The 22,433-nt window shown below is 30.9% G+C and overlaps 1 protein-coding gene across 2 annotated transcripts; it reads left to right on the forward strand.

Annotated features, from left to right (window-relative positions):
- Positions 1 to 2,083: 2,083 nt before the first annotated feature.
- Positions 2,084 to 5,409, forward strand: LOC116002807 (protein At-4/1). Of its 2 annotated transcripts, XM_031242974.1 has the most exons (9): positions 2,090 to 2,380; positions 2,460 to 2,565; positions 3,756 to 3,811; positions 3,980 to 4,057; positions 4,389 to 4,462; positions 4,567 to 4,700; positions 4,796 to 4,891; positions 5,059 to 5,200; positions 5,294 to 5,409. In XM_031242974.1, the coding sequence occupies exons 1-9, from the start codon at positions 2,318 to 2,320 to the stop codon at positions 5,346 to 5,348; spliced, it is 804 nt and encodes a 267-aa protein (XP_031098834.1). In that variant the 5' UTR covers positions 2,090 to 2,317; the 3' UTR covers positions 5,349 to 5,409. The 2 variants fall into 2 exon arrangements, with proteins under 2 accessions (XP_031098835.1, XP_031098834.1); XM_031242975.1 differs by lacking the exon at positions 5,294 to 5,409 and having other exon boundaries at positions 2,084 to 2,380; positions 4,985 to 5,194.
- The last annotated feature ends 17,024 nt before the right edge of the window (positions 5,410 to 22,433 follow it).

Consider the following 22,433-nt stretch of genomic DNA (forward strand, 5'->3'; position numbering starts at 1 on the left):
GGAAAATTGTTGTCTTCAGGGGAAGTGACAACCTCTAGATGTACTTAATAGACAATCCAAAAGATCTTGAAAATCTTGAAGATTATGCTCTGAAAATCTATGGTTGTACTCTTTTTTCCTTAACTAGGTTTTTTCCTACTGAATTTTTCTGAGCCTAAGGTTTTTAATGTCCTACTGGATTTTTCTTAGTCTAAGATTTTTAATGAGACAACATGTAACACATGGTTATACATACATCGTGTACTATTTTCATTGACTAGATTTTTTCCACAAAATTTTTATAGTGAGGTTATTAACGATGCATGATTATTACTCCGTATCTGATAATGGTCAAGTGGAGTATTGTAAAATATATTAAGGGTGTGTTTCGTTTGCATATGGGAATCGGAATCGGTATGGGTATCAAATACTTAGTAAGGGTAATGGATTTTGGTGAAAGTATTTTGCATGTTTGGTAGTATGGTGGAGTGCGAATGATTATTAATAGTTAGGCAATAAAGGAGGAAGGGAAATGAAACGCTTATTTCATTAGGATATGGGTTTTTCAATTAATGGGATATTCCAAAGCCATAGTATTCTAAAAACCTATCAACCAAATAATAACAATTACTTTGATACCCATACCTTATACATAAACCCACCAACCAAACACACCCTATGTGTTATAATCATTATTCATGTTTAGCCTATCTTATAGCATGTATTTTTCTAACACAATGTTTCTCAACTTGCGCAAGAGTAATCCTAGCATTCAGCTCCCCCAGTTGTTATGCCGTGGACCCAGGTCCACCTTGCAAGGTGGATCTAGGTCCAATACGACGCCGTTTCACAATATTTTAAAAAAAAAATTAACGGCTCCTCATCGCAACAGAACACAAACTCTACATTCACAGACCCTACACTCCATATTCACAATTTGAAAACTCCACATTCACACATTACAAGGCTATATGTTTAATAACTATATTACCACTGTTATGCATTCACACATTCAAAACTCTATATTCACAGGTCCTATACTCCATATTCACAACTTGAGAACTCCACATTCACACATTACAGGGCTACAAATTGCTATAACTCTGTTAACTCTACTACAGATTCACACATTCATAACTTTACATTCACAAATTCTATACTCCATATTCACAATTTGAAACCTCTACATTCACACATTTCAGGGCTGCTAGAACTTTGTTAACTCTACTACAGATTCTCACATTCATAACTCTACATTCACAAATTCTATACTCCATATTCACAATTTGAAACCTCCACATTCACACATTTCAGGGCTATATGTTTAGTAATTTAAAAAAAAATATTAAAACGGTGTCGTATTGGACCCAGGTCCACCTTGAAAGGTAGACCTGGGTCCACGACATAATTTGCCCAACTCCCCACCCCTAGAGTCAAGCATGTATTTCATATCCCGGTTGTGTATATATAGGGTGTGTTTAGTTCGCACATGAGATTCAGAATCGGTATGAGTATCAAATACTAGTTAAGGGTAATGGGTTTTGGTGGAAGTATATTGCATGTTTGGTATTAGGGTGGAATGCGAATGATTATTAATAGTTGGGGAAGAAATGAGGAAGGGAAATGAAACTCTTATTTCATTAGGGTATGTGTTTTCCAATTAATGAGGTATTCCGTATTCTAAACTCATAATAGTATTCTAAAAACCTATCAAACGAACAATAACAATACCCATATCTTATGCCTAAGAGCATCCATATCAATGGATTATTTGGGGTTATTGGAACAGTACATTATGAGTTGAAAGAGAGAGAAGCCAAGAAAGAGAAGAAATGGGTTCTTCTGCAACTACTGGATTTTGTGCCTAAGTCCACTGGGCGCGTCCTCTTCCTTCTTTTACTGACTTGCGTCAATTTTAGGCCCTTTTTGTTTTTTGTTTTTTTTTTTCTCTTTTTTTATTTTTTATCTTTTTCTCCTCTCATACTCTTTTCTAATCACACTTACAAAAACTCCACAAATACGGTGAAAAAACTCCATTGACACCCATATATTTGTCAGTTATTAATGAAATGTGTACTTCTTGCTTTTCCAGTTTTCTTCCTTTTTATACTTTTCACTCTTTTTTCTCTGCATTGTTCTTGACGTATAATTACTGTAAAATTATCTCAGAAAATTGAGATAAAGAAAGCCGAATTCGAACAACATTTTACAAATTGTAAAATAAATATTATGAACATTTTCTAGTTTCCTGTTAAAAGAAAAATTAAACTAAACGGCACTTAAATATACACACTCGGCGGCATTAGGAAAAATTGCCAAGGGAGCTCAGTATTCTGCAATGGCGGCAATTAGCGAGGAAGCAACCCAGTCCCTCTCTTCCAGCTTCGATCATATCTGTGACGTAAGTCCGTACACCTGTCTGACGTGCACATTGTGTTTACTCCCCGTTATTTATTTATTTTTGCTTAATTGAACTTCAGGAATTTAAGAACGCGATTGCAGAGATTCAAACTTTGAACTCGAACTACAACGCAGAAGTGAAGAAGAGAGATGCTCTTCAGTTTACAATAAAAAACCTACAATCTGGTTTGTTCTGAATTATTTCCGGTACCCCGCTATGTATTTCGAACTAATTTCTCAAGTAAAATACACTCGATTTTTTCCATTTCTTTTTACTGAAATTGAACATAATTTACTGAATCAATTGTAAATTAATTACGGTTTTATTTACTAGGATCATAATTGAATCGGGAATTTCCAAAAAATGCTATGAAGTTGTGTTCTATTATGCTCTAGACTTCCTGCTTGTGTTTCATTTTTGTCTCTGGTTTTGATTTGCTTGATTAAAATGTTTTGTTTGTTGTGGCTTAATGTTTGTGGTATAAAACATTTTCAAGGAACATCTATAAAAAAAAAATGATACTGTTAGATAATTTCTTATGATTAGTTGCCATGTCAAAGATGTAGAATGCTCAAAGTCCTTTTCACTTTTTTGGGGATTCAGGAGGGGTTGATCTATATACACCAAGGTTCCAAATGAAGTAAAAGTCTATATGAGCTATATTTCTCTTTTATTTCTTCAATTACTATTTGTGTTGTAGATGATCTGAGTGATAACCCTGCCAGCATTGGCTTGAGTGAGAGGAGTAAGATCTTGGCCGAACATCAATTAAGTTAAATGCTGGGTAGCTCAAAGAAAGAGTTGTGGCTTCTAAGTTGTAATGAACATGCTAGAAGTATACTTTATTTATTTATTTATTTAATTTTTGAAAATGAATCGATAGGCTGAAATTTCCATTTGAAAATCTGCTCCTTATTTGGTTTACATTATCAGAGAGAGAGAGACAGAGAGAAGGTTTGCTGAAATTGAGGTACATACAAACACAATATAAGGTAAAAAAGAAGATAGATATTATCCTTAAACAAAGAATTTGTGGTTATCCCCTTAGTGAAGGGGTGAAGCCTTAGTTTTGGCATTGGTTAGAAATCAGACTTGAAACTTTTCACTTTCTTTTTGACAAAAAAAAATAGTTTATTCAATTATAGAAGGGCAGTTGTATGGATTTTAAACTTCCTCTTTTCCTAATGAATTATTTCTTTTTTTCCCCTATTTTTGTATTAAAAAGAGGGAATAAGATCGTTAAAATAGTAACCAATTCAATATATCAACCATATCATAGTATAAACCTAAATTACCCTATTTGTTTTAGCATATGGTCTCATTTTTCCAGGCAGATCTTTGATAACATAATTCTCTGGATATTTAATTCATGCAGAAAATGAGCGGCTGAGAAAGATTTATACCAATGTGTTTAACAAAATGGGAGATCAGGTTCATTTTCCCCTGCAAGTAGTGTTTTAAGAGTTAGCCTTTAAATTTTATATGTGAACTTAAATGATATCCAAGTGACAACTAGCAAAGAATGAGCTTTGAGTGACCTTTCTATGCTTTATTTCTCTATCAAGACGACTGTTTTCGATTATTTGAACAAGGCAACAGATTGAAAGCCATACCAGTTGCCAAGTCTTGAAGGATGAACTGAAAAAAGCTAATGATGAGCTCTCCCAGAAAGAAAATGTGAGTTGATGCACATCCTTACAAAATATTGAGGCTTTTTCACCTTCCTTTACACATATTTTCTTATCATAAATATGAAGTAGAATAATGCATGTTGTATCCTTTGTTTAACCTTTAAACCCTTTTTGCACAGAGAGGACAATATTTTACTCTGTAAAAATTGTAAAGCTTAAGAAATTATTATTATTATTATTATTATTATTATTATTATTTTAAACATCTTGCTGGTAATGGTAAAAGACTGACATATTCAGATTATTGAATAGAGACCAAACTCACTCGATTAGTTTTCACAATTTGTTTCCAATGGTAACCCTTGATTCGCAACCAGGAATTTAGGATTGCTGTTGAGTCACTCAAACAAGAACATGCAATGAGGATTCAACACTTGGAATCTCAAATCAGGTGAGTTTCATCCACTTGTTGCTGAATGGTGTTTGACTGATTTATTAGAAATTCCATGCAAAGGGATTGCTTAGTTGTTAATTTTTTTTTATTGTGGTGCCAAGAGAGCTCCAGACTGAAAAGGTGGCAAGTGAAGCAATTCGTAATCAGCTTCACCAAGATTTAACACTGCATAAGAACCACATAGAAGCTTTGGCAAGAAGATTAGAACAAGTTTCTTCTGATGTAGAGTCTAGATGTAAGGGTGCAAATATTCTTGTTTGCTACTTTTCCTTACCTGTCCTGCTGTCAAGTTCTGCTGACCGGTTAAACGACAGAAACCTTTTGTGTCAGATTATTATGAGATTCAGGGCTTGAGGGATTGCCTCCTGGTTGAGCAAGAAGAGAAAAATGAGGTGAACAAGAAGCTCCACGATTTGGAAAAAGAATGTAAGTGGCCTAGCTGTTGAAAAAGAATATGCTCTATTTCCCAGTTCCTGAAAACTTCCTCAGGTCTGATTTAAACTCAACTATATTCTATAGATCGACGTGGAGAAAATGAGAGGTTTCCTTTTATAATGTTTCACTTTGAGTAAAATGATTGCTTGGAGTTTCAGTGCTTGTTAGCAGAAAAAAACTGGTGGAGTCCCAACAAGATTTAACTTCAAATCGACATGTGGAAACACTGAAGCAGAAGATTATGAAACTGCGGAAGGATAACGAGGTTCTTAAAAGGCAAATCATTGACAGAAAAGAGGGGTAAGATAATATGCCTTTAAGTGTAGTGCAGAACCAATTCTACAAATAATATGGACGTTTGTGAATTTGTTGCTTGGTGCTTAATCTTTGTAGATATAGTAATCACCCACCCGGAGTGTGTATTCTGGAAATTGAAGCGGATTCGTAGTTTGGGCAGTTGTGATTTTGTTCATCCCATACACTTTCCATAAATACATATATATTGAAAATTTTTAAAATAAACATTACTAAACGTAATATAATGAGATCAATATATAATTAAAAAGTCATAGTTATAATTATTATTTCAAAAGTATTACATGCAACTGAAAAATGATATGTTTTATTATTTTAAATCTATTGTGTTGCCAATTATTATTTAGTGTGTTGGTGTTTCGGAAACTTTTTTATATGGATGGTTATAAGTCCAAACCCCGATAGTGGGGTTTAGATTCTTTGTAAAGAATCATAAGTATTTATAAAAAAAAAAATCTATTATGTGTTACTTTTTGAAAAATATTTATTCTTATTAGAGTATTAGATTTTAGTTTAAAAGTACTAGGTTTTACTTTAAATCTATTATGTGCTACTTTCTTACAAGTATTTAATTTTAATTGAAATGCATTTTGTAATAGTTATTGTTTCAAAAATTTTACTTTTTGGGTGAAAAGTAATATGTTTTATTTAAGGGTGTGTTTGGTAATCTGAAAATATTTCCGGAAATCATTTTTCGGGCTTTTGGTGTTTGGCAATGTCCGGAAAATGTGATCAACGGAAAACGATTTCCGTTGACCACGGAAAATAACTCAATTTTTTCAGAAAATGGCTTCGATGCGAGAGCCGTCCCTCTCTCAGTTCGCTGGCTCTGGTTTCCACTGGAAACCACAGCATCGAGGTTGTTTTTATTTTATTTTATTTTATTTGTTTATTTATTTATAATAAATATTATTAGTTTATATATTTTTATATCTTAAATAAAATAATAAAAATATATAATTATACATTTCTACTTATTTTCTGGAAAAAGAACCAAACACACAACACAGTTTTCCAAAATCCAAATACTGAAAATGAAATCATTTTTCGAAAAATGTCTCATTTTTCAAAGTCATTTTTCTACTTTCCAAACACACCATAAATTTGTTATTTCTTATTTTTGGAAATTACTTAGGGTATGTTTGATTCATGGGTTTACACATTAGGAATGAAAATCAAAATCATAATTATTGTTTAGTTGATAACTTTTTAAAACACAACTATGGATTTTGATTACACATTTAATTAAAAATTTCATTACCTAATTAAAAAGGGTTATCATTTCATCATATTGGTAATCTAATTTTTATGTTTGGATTAGTACTTTTAAATTTTTTATTTTGATTTTTTTTGGTCCATATCGATGCTTTGGATGTCATTATCTTTGTGGGGAGGAATTTCGGGAGAACTCGGGTTCAATTCCCACAAGTGATGATTCCCCTTGGACCAGTTCCCGTGCCTCTCGGAGCGAACGTTGGTGGACCCCGGACCGTTAAACGGACGAAGAGAAAGACCCTGTAAATTTACCAAAAAAAAAAATTTACCTTGATTTTTTGTTTTTTATTTTTAAAACATTTATTCCCATTAGGGTCATACACAACCAAATATCAATATTGGTAATCATTCTAATTCTACCCTTATCAAACATGCAAAATACTTTTACCAAAACATATTAACATTGCCAAGTGTTTGATTCTCATTGCGATTACGATTCCATGTGCGAACCAAACGCATCGTTAGGTTTTTTTTTTGGGGGGGTTGAAAATTAAAAAGTATTAGTTATTATTTTAAAAGTATAACATTTTAGTTGAAAAGTTGTAAATTTTGTGTAATATAAACCTATTTATGATATTGTGATAGAAAACAATCTATAAAAATTATTAAAAAAAAAAAAGAAAGATAACTAAATAAAATCTAACCAAAATCAAATTTTAATTCATAAAACAATTTCACACAAAACTATCAGTATATCATGATATTTACATAGGTCAATGACATTAAAAATAGATAAGTTATACTGCTTTTTTTTTTTGGGCAATAGATAAGTTATACACTTGTACTGTTATACCAACTTTCTCCAAACATATCTACGTGGGCTCCGTCAACTTGTAGACCGAGCATGGGCCAACTGAAATGTATCCCAGTTTGTCAAATGGTAGGTAATAGGAATTGAATAATGATGTATATTTTATTTTATTTTATTTTATTTTATTTTTCAATGCATGTGTCATGTCTTATTTGATAAAAATAAAAATATATTATAATTTTTATTTTTTCTCCAAATATTATTTTGACTAATTTTATTTTTAAATTCTTTTTCACTTTCAAAATCAAACTATACTGCTATAGTGCTATATCAGTATATTTTAATTCTTTATTATTTTATTTACATTTCTACAATTCTAATGTAATAATAATATTTTAATTTATTATTAAAACATAAAAAGTACCTTAAAGTATAAAAAAATGCTAAGGATAGTGTTTGTAATGATTTCAAAAATCGAAAATTTGTAAATACTATGCACAATTAAAAAAAATTATGGCGTGCTTAGTATGATGGAATTGCATCATTGAATTATAATTTCACATTAAAATATGATTTTGCCATTATTATTATTATTAGTATGATATAAGAACATCTTAACATTTATTCACTTCTTCCATTTAAATTCTTTACAATTCTATTCATTTATATCAAATAATGAAATTGGATTCACATATTTTTCTTTTCTTTATGGAATTATAATTCATTTTTCTTAATTTCCTCATTCATACTAAACACTACGTCAATATAACAAAGTCATGTCATCCATTAAAAAAAAACATGTTAATGGTTTGAAACACGTAAAGATAGAACAATCCAATTAAATTGATTAGATTGTTTAATACATTAATTATAAAGTAGCTATAGATTTTTCTCATCATCCATAAAAAAAAAGGGTAAAAAGTTTTTTTCTTTTTAATTCCATTGTGTAGACTGTAGAGAATACGACGTGTCGACGTAGATGTAGAGTGGTAAACCGTAAACATCACATTTAATTAAAGGTGAGAAGAGTATGGGCGAAAATAATAGAAAAAGGCTTGGCTGAATCTTCCGGGGAGTGGGGTCGCCTCACAACTGCACTTTCTGCGAATTGCGAAAATTGGCACGTGACACAAAACACAGAAGTAGTAATTTTTTTTTAAGTCCGTCAATTCCGATTCGGTGGCGCGAAATCCAAACACGATATACAAATTACAATATAAATATTCACATAAATTCACAGCGGCAGAGATCGAGGAAGAAGAAGAAGAAGAAGAAGAGGAAGAGAAATCAAAATTCTTACTTACGTGGGGCTGGGGATCGGAGATCGAAGCGATCGATGTTTTTGAGGAAATTAGTGTGCGGGAAAGAGGAAAAGGAGGTGGGGAGACACGCGGCGCCGGGAGCGTGTCCGTACTGCGGCGGAAAAGTGGAGGCAGTGGATGTGGAAGTCGGCGTTTTCTGTTGCGTTCTCCCTCTTTGCTTCACCTTCAATCGCAAGTTTCTCTGTACTCTCTGTTCTAGACGCTTGCTTTTGTACCCCTCTCTTTAACGTAACTCCACAATTTTGCTTTCCTTTTTTTTTTTTTTTTAAAGATGAAGTAATTAATTGCAATTTATAGGAGGCTGATTTAATTGATTGCATAGTGTAACTTCTTTCCACATGGATTATGTCTCTCCATTTTCATGATCAGCAATACAAGAAATCCCATTGTAAAATTTCCCCTTCAGATGAGGCTTACGTCGTTTAGTATTTATTTATTTCTTTCTTTTAGGTAATTAGCCTTCTATAAATTTGCAGGACTTCGATAGAAAAGTTTAATTAGTAGTTTTGGGATAAAAAAATTATGTAAAATTCGAAATTCCATTGTTTTAAATATTGATTTTTTTTTTAATAATTATATGAGTTAATTCCTGGTCCTCCGACTACGTTGATTTTCTAAAATTAGTCCCTGACTTTTAATTTGGACAATTTAGGTCCCTTGACTTTCAAATTCTTTCCAATGTTGGTCCTTTTGTCAAATTTTGGTTAAGTTGTGGTCAAATGAAGGTGTAAATTGTCTGTTCACCTGTTTAGTGTATTATTACTCATATTTCTCATGTCCTATACGTTGTATATATGAATATAATATCAATCGAAGTCTCAATTGAAGCCATATAATCTCAGTCGAAATCTCTTTGACTGAGATTATATTCATATATATAGCGTACAGGACATGATGAATAAGAGTAATAATACACTATACAAGTGAACGGACAATTTTATCAAAATTATTTGACCTCAACCTAACCAAAATTTGAAAAAAAGGACCAACATTGGAAAGAATTTGAAAGTTAAGTGATCTAAATTGTCCAAATTAAAAGTCGGAGACTAATTTTAGAAAATCAACATAGTCGAAGAATTATTGCTAGAATTAACTCTAATTATATTTAAAGGATTATAAACTTTAACTATATATTGATCCCATTATTACTAATTTTAGTAGTGTCAATTATATATATATATATATATATATATATATATATATATATATATATATATATAAAGAATGTACAATAAAATTATAAGAACACAAATGCACCGGCACTTACTACATGAATGCATGCATACATGTAGTATTTGCGATGATGTGCATTCATGTATAACTTACTGTGCATTCTATCAAAAGTTCGCAGAGTACCATGAGAAATTTAGTTCTTATTTGAAAGCAACTATATATAAAAGTGTTAATGTGTGAACATGCTTTTAGGTAAAAAAAAGTGAAGACTGATTTGATCTATCCATTTAGGTATATTATGTTGATGATTGTTGAAAAATAATAGGAAAAGATGTGGATTAGTTGTACTAATATTGTAAATTTAATAATTTGTAGTAATTATAAAATTTATCATATGTTTTTTACTAAATTTGTCAACAATTGTTAAACCCTTCTAGGCAATTGTGATCCGTCCTCATATTTGAGAGGAAAATTATATTCTCATTTGAAACTCATATATACATATCAATGTAAATTACAAAATGTGTAATGTCATTGTAAATGTAATTTTCTTTTGAAAATTATATGTGTTTGATTTTCTTGTTTTATTTTAATATTTTATATATAAAAGAAATATTGCATACTTGCATTATATAGTAGTGATTTAAATTGATATTTATTAATGTAAAATACTCTAATTTGTTAAAATTAAAAATGTAAAATTTAAAATTTAAAATGTCAATACTTTTAATTAATGATCACATCATATGATAAAAAAATACTTGATGTACTCCCCAAACCTTACTCCCAACTTTTACTCACGCTTGTGTTCAAATTTGATTGGAGGAAGAAAATAATGAATGGATAAACATCATGGTGCCCTGCTAAATTGAGTCATCAAAGAATGTCAAATCATATAGAGTATATAAAATAGGAGTACATGTAGAATTACTCGTATAATAAACCCACTGGTATAACTGCACACGGCTTTGCGAATAGGATCAACAATTTTAAATTCGATGAAAAATTTAATAACTTCAACTAATTAACTTTACAATCGAATAAAGGGTGTGTTTGGTTCGCACATGGGATCGGAATCGGTATAAGAATCAAATACTTGGTAATAGTATGAATTTTGTTGAAAATATTTTGCATGTTTGGTAGTATGGTAGAATTGAAATGATTACAAATATTAATGTTTGGTTATGTATGACTCTATAAGGGGAACAAAAATTTTTAAAATACAAAAATAAAAAATCAAGTCAATTAATCATAATATAGTGGCATCCAAAGCACCAATAATTCAATATGAACAAAAAAAATCAAAACAAAAATCTAAAAACACTAATCCAAACTTAAAAATCATATTACCATTAAGATGTCATGATACCTTTTTAATTATGAATGAGGTTTTTAATTGAAGGGTAATCAAATCTCATAATTGTGGTTTAAAAAATTGTCAATCAACCACTAACTATGATTTTGATTCCCATTTCTAGTGTGTAAATTCATGAACCAAACACACCTATAATGAGGTCAAAACTAAACAGATTGGGCGAGTGACATCCTATGACGGTAGGCGCAATCTTCTCCTTAGAGCATCACCATCAGTGGTGATTTAGGAGATAATGTCATAATTTTGGCCATCATGGCATGAGAGAGAGTGTGTGTTTGGGGTTCCTCTACAAATATGAGGTTATTAGCTGACATTTTTGACATCAAAGAAGACACAAACTTCATTTATTGTGCGCGTTTCGCGCATAGCAGTGTCTATGCAGGCGCACCTGACCTGTGACTGTTATATATATATATTTTAAAATTATATTTGTTTCACTTTAATAGTTTTTTCTCCTATCGCATTTTATCTTTTCTAATCACACCTACAAAAACTCCTCATAACCGCGAAATAACTCCACTATTAAGGATGCTCTTAACTCTCTACCTGAATAGGCGTGTTAATGCAAGCTGCCATGTACTATTGCAAGTTAAAAATTTTGTAATACGGGCTAAAATTCTTCCACCATAACCCTCCTCATACGAGCCAACTACAAAAATTAGAAACGGGCTAAAATTCTTCAACCCTAACCCTCCTCATACGAACCAACTACAAAAATTAGAAAAATTATACTCTGTAGTATTATTCTATATTCTAATAATTTAAATTTAAATAATATTAATGTTTAAATTTTTTTTAAATTAATGTTTTAGTTTGTCTTTTATATATATATATATATATATATATACGCAGTATATGTTTATAACTACTTTCTCAATTTACTGAAGGACAAAGATTCAACACGGCTTCTAATGAAACTTGAACCTACAATATTTTATACGGAGTGTAACAACTTATTGTCACTAAAATACAAGGTCTTCGCTCATAGATTAAAATTTTTAGGTCCTAATCCATTTATCGCGAGACGGTGTAAGGTTAATCTGCCAACTTCGGTCCACTTGATATCGCTGTACCTGGACACTGGGCAGCACGCAGTTTCTGGGAATTGCGAAAATTGACACGTGACCCACAACAAAAAGAACGGAGTACTTTTCTATTCGGTGGGGACGGATACAAAATCCAAACACGATGGTGTCAATATGCAATATAAAAATTCCCAGTAATTGATAGCGGCAGAGAGAGAAAGAGAAGAGAAATCGAAATTCTTACCTTGGGAAATCAAAGGAGAAGGAAACGATGTGTTTGAGGAAATTAATGTGCTGGAAAGAGGATAAGGAGGTGGGGCGACAGCCGGCGCCGGGAGCGTGTCCGTACTGCGGCGGAAAAGTGGAGGCGGTGGATGTGGAAGTCGGCGTTTTCTGTTGCGTTCTCCCTCTTTGCTTCACCTTCAATCGCAAGTTTCTCTGTACTCTCTGTTCTAGACGCTTGCTTTTGTACCCCTCTTAGAACTCCACAATTTTGCTTCAGTTTTTTTTTTTTTTTTTTTCCAAATTATTTGATTTTTTGTTGAAAAGATCAAGTAATTAATTGTAATAAGCATAATTATATTTGATCGCATACTGTAATTCTGTCTCTCTTTTTTCATGATCAACAATACAAGAAACCCCAATGCAAAAATTCCGATCTGTCCCTGTTAAGAATGTTTCAGATGAAGCTAACCTTGTCTAGCATATATATATATATATATATATATTTTTTTTTCATTTTTCGATTTTTTTTGTCACTGCTTCATTCTCCAAATAAAAAGCAATGAATTGAGTTGGGCAATTTTTATTTTTTTTTCATAAAGAAATAAAGGAAAAATATATTTTTAAAAACATGAAAATGCGTTAAAGTTGAAAAAATGAATGAAATAGAAGCCTGAGTTTCTGGTAAAGTTGGTCACACTCACATGTTTAAGAATGCAGATTATACATACCATTATGCAAACTTGTGTGCATGCATCTGAAAGGATTCAGAAGACAGCTAATTCATATTAGCTAAGTATCTTTGTAATGCAGTCGCATTTATGTGACTCTCCTAAATGAGAGGTCACAAGTTTATTTAGAAGATCAGAGTCTTAGTTCGAACTCCACTCAATAACGTCACAGGTTCGAATTTTAGCTCAATGACACTTTGATAACTTTTGTAAATGGGAGGTCAAGATCTTTTTTTTTTAATGCTATTGACTCTATTATATTGTAGTGCTTATTCATACATACATTCTTAACTAATTGAAGCACAAAGAGCCAATACCGTCTCTACTGAAATTCGATCTCATGACTCCCATACAAATTAGAACCTCAATAGATTATAAGCATAAAGAGTCAATACCGCATCTACTGAAATTCGATCACATGACCTCCCCATACAGATTAGAACCTCAATAGATTATAGATGAACTACAGGTTTGAATTCTAATGGAGGCACATGGAAAATCACATGTTCAAACCTCAGTAAATGGACCACATATTTAAATTTCAATGGGGACATTAACTTTTTGTACTTCAATATGTGAAAATAGAATGAGAAAATATGTGAAAATAGAATGAGAAAATATGAGAAAATAGATATTAGTCTGTGTATTGTAATACAATCAACTATATTAAAAAATACACTCAACTATATAAATAAAAAATGTTTACTTTTGCAACATGAAATGTTATGGGCTGCTAGATAAACAATGAGAGTTTTTTTTGTTTTTTTTAAATGTTATATGTCGTTGGTTAGAATGATAATATAGAATAGTTAAATTAATGCTAGACATATTTGGATAGGGTTGAAATGAAAACATTGGGATAAAACTGATCCAAATTTTTAAAATAAGATAAAGGAAATTTGACAAGACAAGATGATAATGACAAATGGACCAAATTGGTGGTTTACTATTGTATATATTACTCCCTTCATCGATTAAAAAACTGTCCTTACAATTTTAATACGTCAACATAAACATGTATGTGTATATATATAAACGAGTAATTATATTATACATAATTTTGTTATTTCTTCTTTGATATATTATTATACTATTAGAGTTTTATTATAATATATTTTTTATAAAAATATTTATACATTTATAACTCATGCACATTATATTAGAGTAATATAATAAATAAATTTGATTTCATTTACATTTAAATTAGTAAGAATTAGCCAAGGATCTCGTGGTTCAGTGGCACCAAATTACTCTCTCATATAAGAGGTTGTGAGTTTGAGCTTTAATGAAGATAATATTCTTGAAAAAGTAATTTCTTTTTTTTTTTTTGAAAATAAAGAAGCTAATTCATTAATCATAGGCTGAAACGTTTATAATAAAAGATCGATGGAATGGTCAAGCAATCCTTACAGTCACACATAGAAACAACTTCCCTAGCAATACTAGGGAAAACATTGACACTGGTTGAAGTCACACATAAAAACAACTTACCTTGCAATACGCAATACTAGGGAAAACACTAACACTGGTTGAATAGTCTTGCACACCACCTGAGTATTTGTTTCCATTCTTCTATCCATTGACAATATCTCCATCTGGTTGAACTGCATATCATAGTTCAGATGAGTCTTTTTTTCATTGTCATGTCTGTCACCTAGGATGAGATTCACATACGTCATGACTAGTTTTATCGTTTCACACTTTATGAAAAAGAACTCGCCAAAGTAAACGAGAGGAAGAAACTCGTCAAAACGACGAAAGGAAAAACACAACAATTACAAACAAGATTAAAACAGTAAAACAAAGCAAAGGGAAACAACAATGCAAAAATAAGAGAGTAACTACCGGTAGCAGTTGAGATGGAGGAAAAACGGTGAAAACATAAAAGACAATGAAGGGAGAACGCTGTCTAAGGTAGAGATGGCAGCAGCGGAAGACGATTAGACGCCGTCTCCGTAGATAACCAGAGACGAGAGAGATTAGAGAAACCCGATTTTGCTTCGTACTCTTAGTTGGGGTTTGGGGGGTACTCTTAGTTGGGGTTTGGGGGATTCAAACCCCTACATTGCCGCCTCCCGTCATAACATGGACGACAAATCAACTACGCTAAGTCCCAAGGGTCGAGGCATTAATTATCTATATTACTTACTTATATTAAAAGATAATTTTCTAAATGCGTGAGTAGACAATTGCATCCACTGAGGTTCGAACTCACTACCATCATCATGTGAGAGTGTTTTCCGGGACATCGAGTGCCACTAGACCACAAGGTCTTTGGCATATTTTATCTAAACTCGAATGAACTTTTATATAATATCATTAAATAATAAGATATTTTAATATAGATAATTTTACTCTTACATAGCAAATAAGAAACTACTGTTAATTCTATTTTTGGTCATAGATTTACATGTGGCAGTCCACTTTTAGTCCCTTTTATCAAAACATACTCATTTGGTCATAGTATTATTGTGGCATGACCATTTTTGGTCCCCCGTCAAAAAAAATCATTGAAATGCCATTAAATACAACGACATTTTGATCTTTTTTATACAAAGTAGGTTGACCTGCTACATCTTTTATGTTTAGTTTTTTTGGGAAAAAAAATCAAAATTGAAGATTAAAATGCCCTTATATTTGACGAAATTTAAACTGTTTTGTTCATAGAAGACCAAAAATGATCATGCCACAATAATACTAGGATCAAAAGTGAATGTTTTGGAAAAAAAGAAGAAGACTAAAAGTGGGTTGTCACCTATAAATCTATGACTAAAAATGGAATTAACTCTAAAAAACTATTCAGTTAACATTTTTTTTTTGAATACTACTGACTCTATCCTATTGAAGCACAAGAGTCAATTTTGACTCCACTGAGGCTTGAACCCACCACCTCCCGTATAAATAAAAGGGTTTGATGCCACTGGACCACAAAGTCCTTGGCATTATTCAGTTAACATAAGGACTATGCTAGAGAGTAGAGTTGTAGAGACCCCTAGAATTATAATTTCATGTTCTTTCTTCTTTTTATTGAATGCGTAGATTCATTATTAATTCAGGGTAATATAGTTAATTTATCAGTAATCCACAAAAATAAATAATTTACCTTTTAAATATGAGAGTGGTTAATATGGGATTGTAATTATAGGGGTAGGAAGTATTTCTCATTAATCGTTAACAAAAAAACACAAATGTTGGAGAAAAAAGTCGAGACATAAGTATATAATATTAGTTATTTTGTAATACTAAAGGCGTATCCTCGTTTGAACATCTAATATATATATATATATATATATATATATATATATATACTAATAAGAGCCAAAGAGAGTTAGACCTAAAATGTGTAGAAAAAATGGCGGTCAAATTATTTAATCAAATTGATGGTTTAGATGAATTATTTAATCAAATAGATGGTTAAGATAATTTAGATTAATATTATTAATAGAGATTACCTAATTTAACCTTACTTTTATCATTATCCGTTAAGTTTACCGTTAAATATTCTCTTCTCCGTTAATATTTCGTTAACTTTTAACTTACCCATTAATTTCTATAAGAAAGGTCTTAGGTTCGAACCCCATCTCAATCAAATTTGACATAATTAAGTTTCTCACTCTATTTTAATTTCTATTTACTCTTATTAAAATAGAGTGAGAAACTTAATTATGTCAAATTTGATTGAGATGAGGTTCGAACCTATGACCTTTCTTATAGAAATTAATGGGTAAGTTAAAAGTTAACGGAATATTAACGGAGAAGAGAATATTTAACGGAAAACTTAATGGATAATCATAAAAGTAAGGTTAAATTAGGTAATCTCTATTAATAATATTAATTTGAATTATCTTAACCATCTATTTGATTAAATAATTCATCTGAACCATCCATTTGATTAAATAATTTGACTGCCATTTTTTCTACCCATTTTAGGTCTAACTCTCTTTGGCTCTTATTAGTATAGTAGATATTCATTACATTGTCCATTATCTTATTTTTACAATATCTTGTAATTAAATATCAAAGTTATAGTACAAAATAATGTTATATATTTATTTACCAAGTATTTTATTAATACTATGAAAAAAATTTTAAAATAATTTGAAGCTAATTATATTAACTGATTGGGAATTGGTTGACAAAGAGAGTACTTAAATAACCCAACAAATTGAAGCGGAATCACTTTATTTTACTCTTATTGAATTAAATAAATTCGTAGTTACACAAAAAAATGATACATATGTATTTCTTTAATACCGTGAAAAAAATAAAAAAGAATACTTTGAAACCAATCATATTAACTACTTGGGGATTTGTTGACAATGAAAGTACTCAAATAACCCATTACCCAGCAAATTGAAGCGAGAAACTACCTTTTAATATCTTTGGAATATATAATATTTTAAATTTTCAAATTTTAATTAATTTATTTAATCTTTTTTCTTAAACTAAGGATTTCTTTATCCACAATAACTCATTCAACAATAATGGTTGAACCAAATGAACCCCAAGCAGAACAGCTAAAGGAAAGTTCATAGCTCCTATATCATAATCTCATTGTATGACGTTGTCATCTATGCTACCAACAATAACCGAATTGCAAATAACACACTACCAACAAAAAGGAAGAGAACAAATAGTAAAGATGAAGATAATGACAATGTTATTCAAAAGAGAATTAAGAACACTTAGAAAAATTCAAATTAAAAGTAGTATTTATTTAGACTATTATTTTTATACCAAATATTTAGACTATCGATTTTACAATGTTGTAAACATTTATTTTAGTAATAATTATAATGAATTTTCTATATTATCTTGGATTCATATATACTTTGAGTTAGATATTTAAATAAAAAAATTCGACATTCAATTACCCATGTATAAACTTCTCCTATATAATCTTGCATTGATATACTTTCAAATATTTATTTAAATATAAACATTGGGCATTAACTCATGCGCACAATGCGCGCATAAAACTAGTATATAATAAGGTACAATAAAGTAGATAAAGAATACAAAGAGAATTATATATCAATTTTTTTTATTCATCATTCAATTCAATATATACATAATATATCAAATTTCAGTATAAATACAAAGCTATAAAAGATGAAGATGCATTATCATAATAATACATCTACTTAGTACTCATGCTCACATATATTTTAGTATTTAAAACAAGTTACTCCGTATATAATATCTCGTATTAAATATTGCATATTCCCGGAGAAAAAGAAAAGGATAATCAATTTATATCATTTCATAATGTGAAACGATAGACATATATTGTGGTATTAACTTAAAGAGGGTGACTTTTTCTTTTTTTTCGATTCATCCAAGGCAATCATTATTTCATGAATCATAGATCACATATTTGTGTGAACTATAAATAAAAATTATAAAGTACATTTTTAATATAATATTATTTGTATACATAACGTATATGCTATATATATTATCAAACAATGTAATTCAGTATACAAATAATGTACTTTTAAAATTTTAATATATTAAAAATGTATATTACATTCATGATTCACACAATTACGTGTATCATGGTCTACATAGTAATTTTTCTATCGGAGGAGCCGAGGGAAAGCCCAAAACAAACACGTGAGTAGAATTTAGTACGACTAACCGACTAAGAGCACATGGAAAATTGGAAACCATCTTCAGACAACCTTGAATAAACAAAGAGATAAAAAGAATAAAATAAAATAAAATAAGAGACTTCTTGCGTGCAGTGAACAAAATTTAATTTTTATTGGTTAGTTAAGTCACCGTAATTTACTCATTTACAATGGTAAATTATTGTGTGGACTACGGTCCAAAACGATGTCATTTTAATGTTAAAAAATTCCTTGCTTTGCACGTGTGAGAATAATAAACATTTTGAGGTAAAATAATGTATTTTATGAGTTGTACTTTACGTGTTAGAAATTAGAATAATGAAATTTTTGGGATAAGATAATATATTTTATGAGTTAGAACAATGTAATTTATGTGTTAGAATAATGTATTTATGAGTTAGAATAAAAACTCAATGAGGTAGCTCAAGTGACAAGGGAGCTCTCTTTGTGGAAAAAAATTATGAGAAAACCCGGGTGCCTCCCGGAGCGAACGTGGGTGTACCTGGACCATTAAACGGACAGACAGAGAAAGACCTTGTGTAGAGTTATAATAATATACTTTATGTGTTAAATAATGTATTTTATGAGTTAGAATAATATACAACTATCTGAACTATTATCCACACAATAATGATTGTCTATAAATTGTTGAGTCACTTTTGTCACAAGAGATAAAAAAGAATGGGAACAAAAATTAAGAGGTTGCGCTTTTATTCCTTTTTAAGTTTTAACATCAGTTCAGTTCCTACAACGCGTTTCCTTCGCACCATCTTTTTCATGTTCTAAAGGTACAAAATACAATGAATTTGGCTGGTCAAACTCAAAGAACAACGTGGTAAGACTTGGAATTAATGACAAAAATAAGAGTTAATTCATTTTTGCTTCTTTGATTTTTTATTTTATTTTTATAAATGGTCTTTAAAATTTATTATATTTGATCCTTGACTATTGAAGATGTTCTATTTTAGTCCAAAAATTACAACTAACAACAATGATACATTTAATTTAAGGATCAAGATCATATACTAATTCAAATTAAATAGTGGGACCCTATTGTAAGCAAACTTCTTTTTTTCCATATATGTGACCTTCTTTACATGTTTTAAAATTCCTAGCAAGTGTAGAATGTAAGATCTGAGTTCAAAGAATATTAGCAACTTATGTTTGCCCATCAATTCAAATAGATCTTACAAAAATATGAGTCATGTGCGAAAATTTAATCTAGATATTATTTTAATAATTGTAAATATAAAATAAATATACGAAGTAAAGTATTTATTACATTAAGATGTTATTAGATTTTGATGATGTTATGAATGTATTAGGACTTTAGATACTCTACTTCTTTTTTTTTTATCTATAGTCCAAACCAAAACTTAGGCCTTGTTTGGCAAATGGTGGTTAGCGTTAGCGGATTGTATTAGCAGTTTGCGATTAACGGATTGTATTAGCGGTTTTTAAATGATGTTTGGTAAAATTAGTTGTTTAGGTTTAGCGGTTAACATGTAAAATGACCTATAAGGACATTACAATAATAAAATAAAAATAGAAATAATATAATAATAAATATAAACAATACAATAATAATAATATAAATAATAATAATAATATAATAATAATAATAATTAAAAAGAAAAAAAAAAGAAAGACGAAGGGGAGCTCCCCCTTAATATCACCCCACATCGGCCAAAAAACAAAAGAGGGGCATTGAGGCTTCTCTATAAGAGGGCCTCAATGCCCCTTGCTTTTGTTTTCAATACCCATCCGATGTCCACATTGAATGGGTATTGAAGGAAAGCCTCAAGGCTTCCCTATTTGAGAAGCATTGAGGCTTCCAGAATTAAAAAATAATTTTTTATTATTATAGAGGGGCGTTTTGGGCAGCTTTGGGCGTTTTGCAGTGTTAGGGGTTTCAGCGGTTTGGAGCCAATTTGCTGCTCCAAATCGCTGATTAACAAACATGGTAATCAGCATTTTGACCAAGTCAAAATGTTGATTACGGTCAAATCCACCAAAAAATGGCGGATCCGTTGTTGTTCAAACATGCACTTAGTGTTTTTCTGTAAATCATATTGAGTATGTTCAAGCTTATCAACTGAGGGTTTGTCAAAGAGACCGCTATAGTAAATCAACAAGGTTGAAGTCAACTAATAGCGAATCAACAGAGATAGTCAAGTAGAAGGAAATTAGCTGACTTGTGAATTAGTTGGGTTCTAAGCAAGTCAAAATTTGTTGTATATCTTTCCATCAACAGAGCGAAGCCTTCTATAAAGAGACACGTGTGCCATTCGTATTTTTTATTAAAAAAAAAAAACAATATTGCTACACGTCCATTTCCAAAATTGCGCTAATTCTGAGAAAAAGACAAAAGTTGTTACACAAGAAGACAAATGTACTTTTGTGGCACGTTAGAGTGTTATGGCATTTAATATTGGACACCTGTCGGACTAGGGGGCAACAATCATATTTAAATTTTATGAAGAATTATCAGTTTGCCCTCACATTTATGCTATAAATAGAGGACTTTAGAACTCAGAAAATTTGCTAAGGCTGAAAAGAAATTACTAGATTTGTTGTGCAAAGTTTTCAAGAGATTTTCAAGCCAGAGACAAAGCTTCATCGCTATATTCATAAGCAACTTAGAGATTTATTTGTGAATATCCAACAGTTTGTACAAACAAACAAAAATCACAATCATTTGTTTATGGTTGGAGATTTCCTGCTCAAGGGGACTTGGTGGTTGACAATAGAGTAGCAAACCAAGTGTTGAAGATAATGTGGAGTGTACATTCGGATCGAATGAACATCAACCTTGGTCAATAGTGCTACGTGATACACTATGTGTCCCTTTTCCATTCTATTTGAACATATAATATTAGTGGAACATCCTTAAACGTTAAGGAGAATAGCGGGCTAGGCATTGTCCGGACCACTATACATTTTTTTTCTCTATCTTTTTTTTATGCACCTTATTTATTGACATACTGATTGAATCGATATACACACACAACGCACGTTTTTAAGCTCGCCTTAAAAATTCAAAAACGTGCTACAAGTTTTAGACTTCTGTTGCATATTAACTAGCTTCTAGATGGTTTATACGCTATTCTTTTGTGTCTCAATTCATTAACCAATCCGAATATTACACTAACTTTTAAGTTTATTTTCCTAACATAGCAAATATTAAACACTTATAGCCTCCAAAACCTCATCTCCCTCATCTTCTCACTTAAGGGCATTGCTTAGAGGATGGCTTTTCACAATACTTCCATGCTTACTTAGGAAAAGAACTTAGGATTCTAGCCTAGGATATGAGCTAGAATTTTATCCTTTATAATATTCATAATATTTCTCTTATTCCTTCCCACCAAAAAGAAAAAAGGAAAGCCAAAGACTTTCCTAACTCCTCATGCCTACCAACCATTATGATATTACATACACCCTCCCTATTTTGTTTTACCACATTCCCGCTAAATAAGATAATTGAATTTTCAAAATTAACCATCCACTTGCCTAGAAACAACACCATACTCATATGACACCTCATTGACAACATTACACTTTGAACTATTAGACCTGAAAAACATAAAACAATCATCAATAAATGTTTAATGCTATTTTCTTTCTTGAAAATAGGCCCATGCCCGATGCCCCTCTCCCTCATGTAATATCGAATAGTGGTGCGGACACACGTCTCACAAACAACTCCAC

The sequence above is a fragment of the Ipomoea triloba genome, chromosome 13 (genome assembly GCF_003576645.1).
Source record: "Ipomoea triloba cultivar NCNSP0323 chromosome 13, ASM357664v1".
NCBI classification, from domain to species: domain Eukaryota; kingdom Viridiplantae; phylum Streptophyta; class Magnoliopsida; order Solanales; family Convolvulaceae; genus Ipomoea; species Ipomoea triloba.

What these genes read in the sequence shown, in the direction of transcription:
- LOC116002807 (XM_031242974.1), top strand. Translation starts at nt 2,318, where the DNA reads ATGGCGGCAATTAGCGAGGAAGCAACCCAGTCCCTCTCTTCCAGCTTC. An exon ending in TTCTGATGTAGAGTCTAGAT is followed by an intron (nt 4,701 to 4,795) that starts GTAAGGGTGCAA and finishes CTTTTGTGTCAG; the next exon opens with ATTATTATGAGATTCAGGGC. An exon ending in ATCATTGACAGAAAAGAGGG is followed by an intron (nt 5,201 to 5,293) that starts GTAAGATAATAT and finishes TAATCTTTGTAG; the next exon opens with ATATAGTAATCACCCACCCG.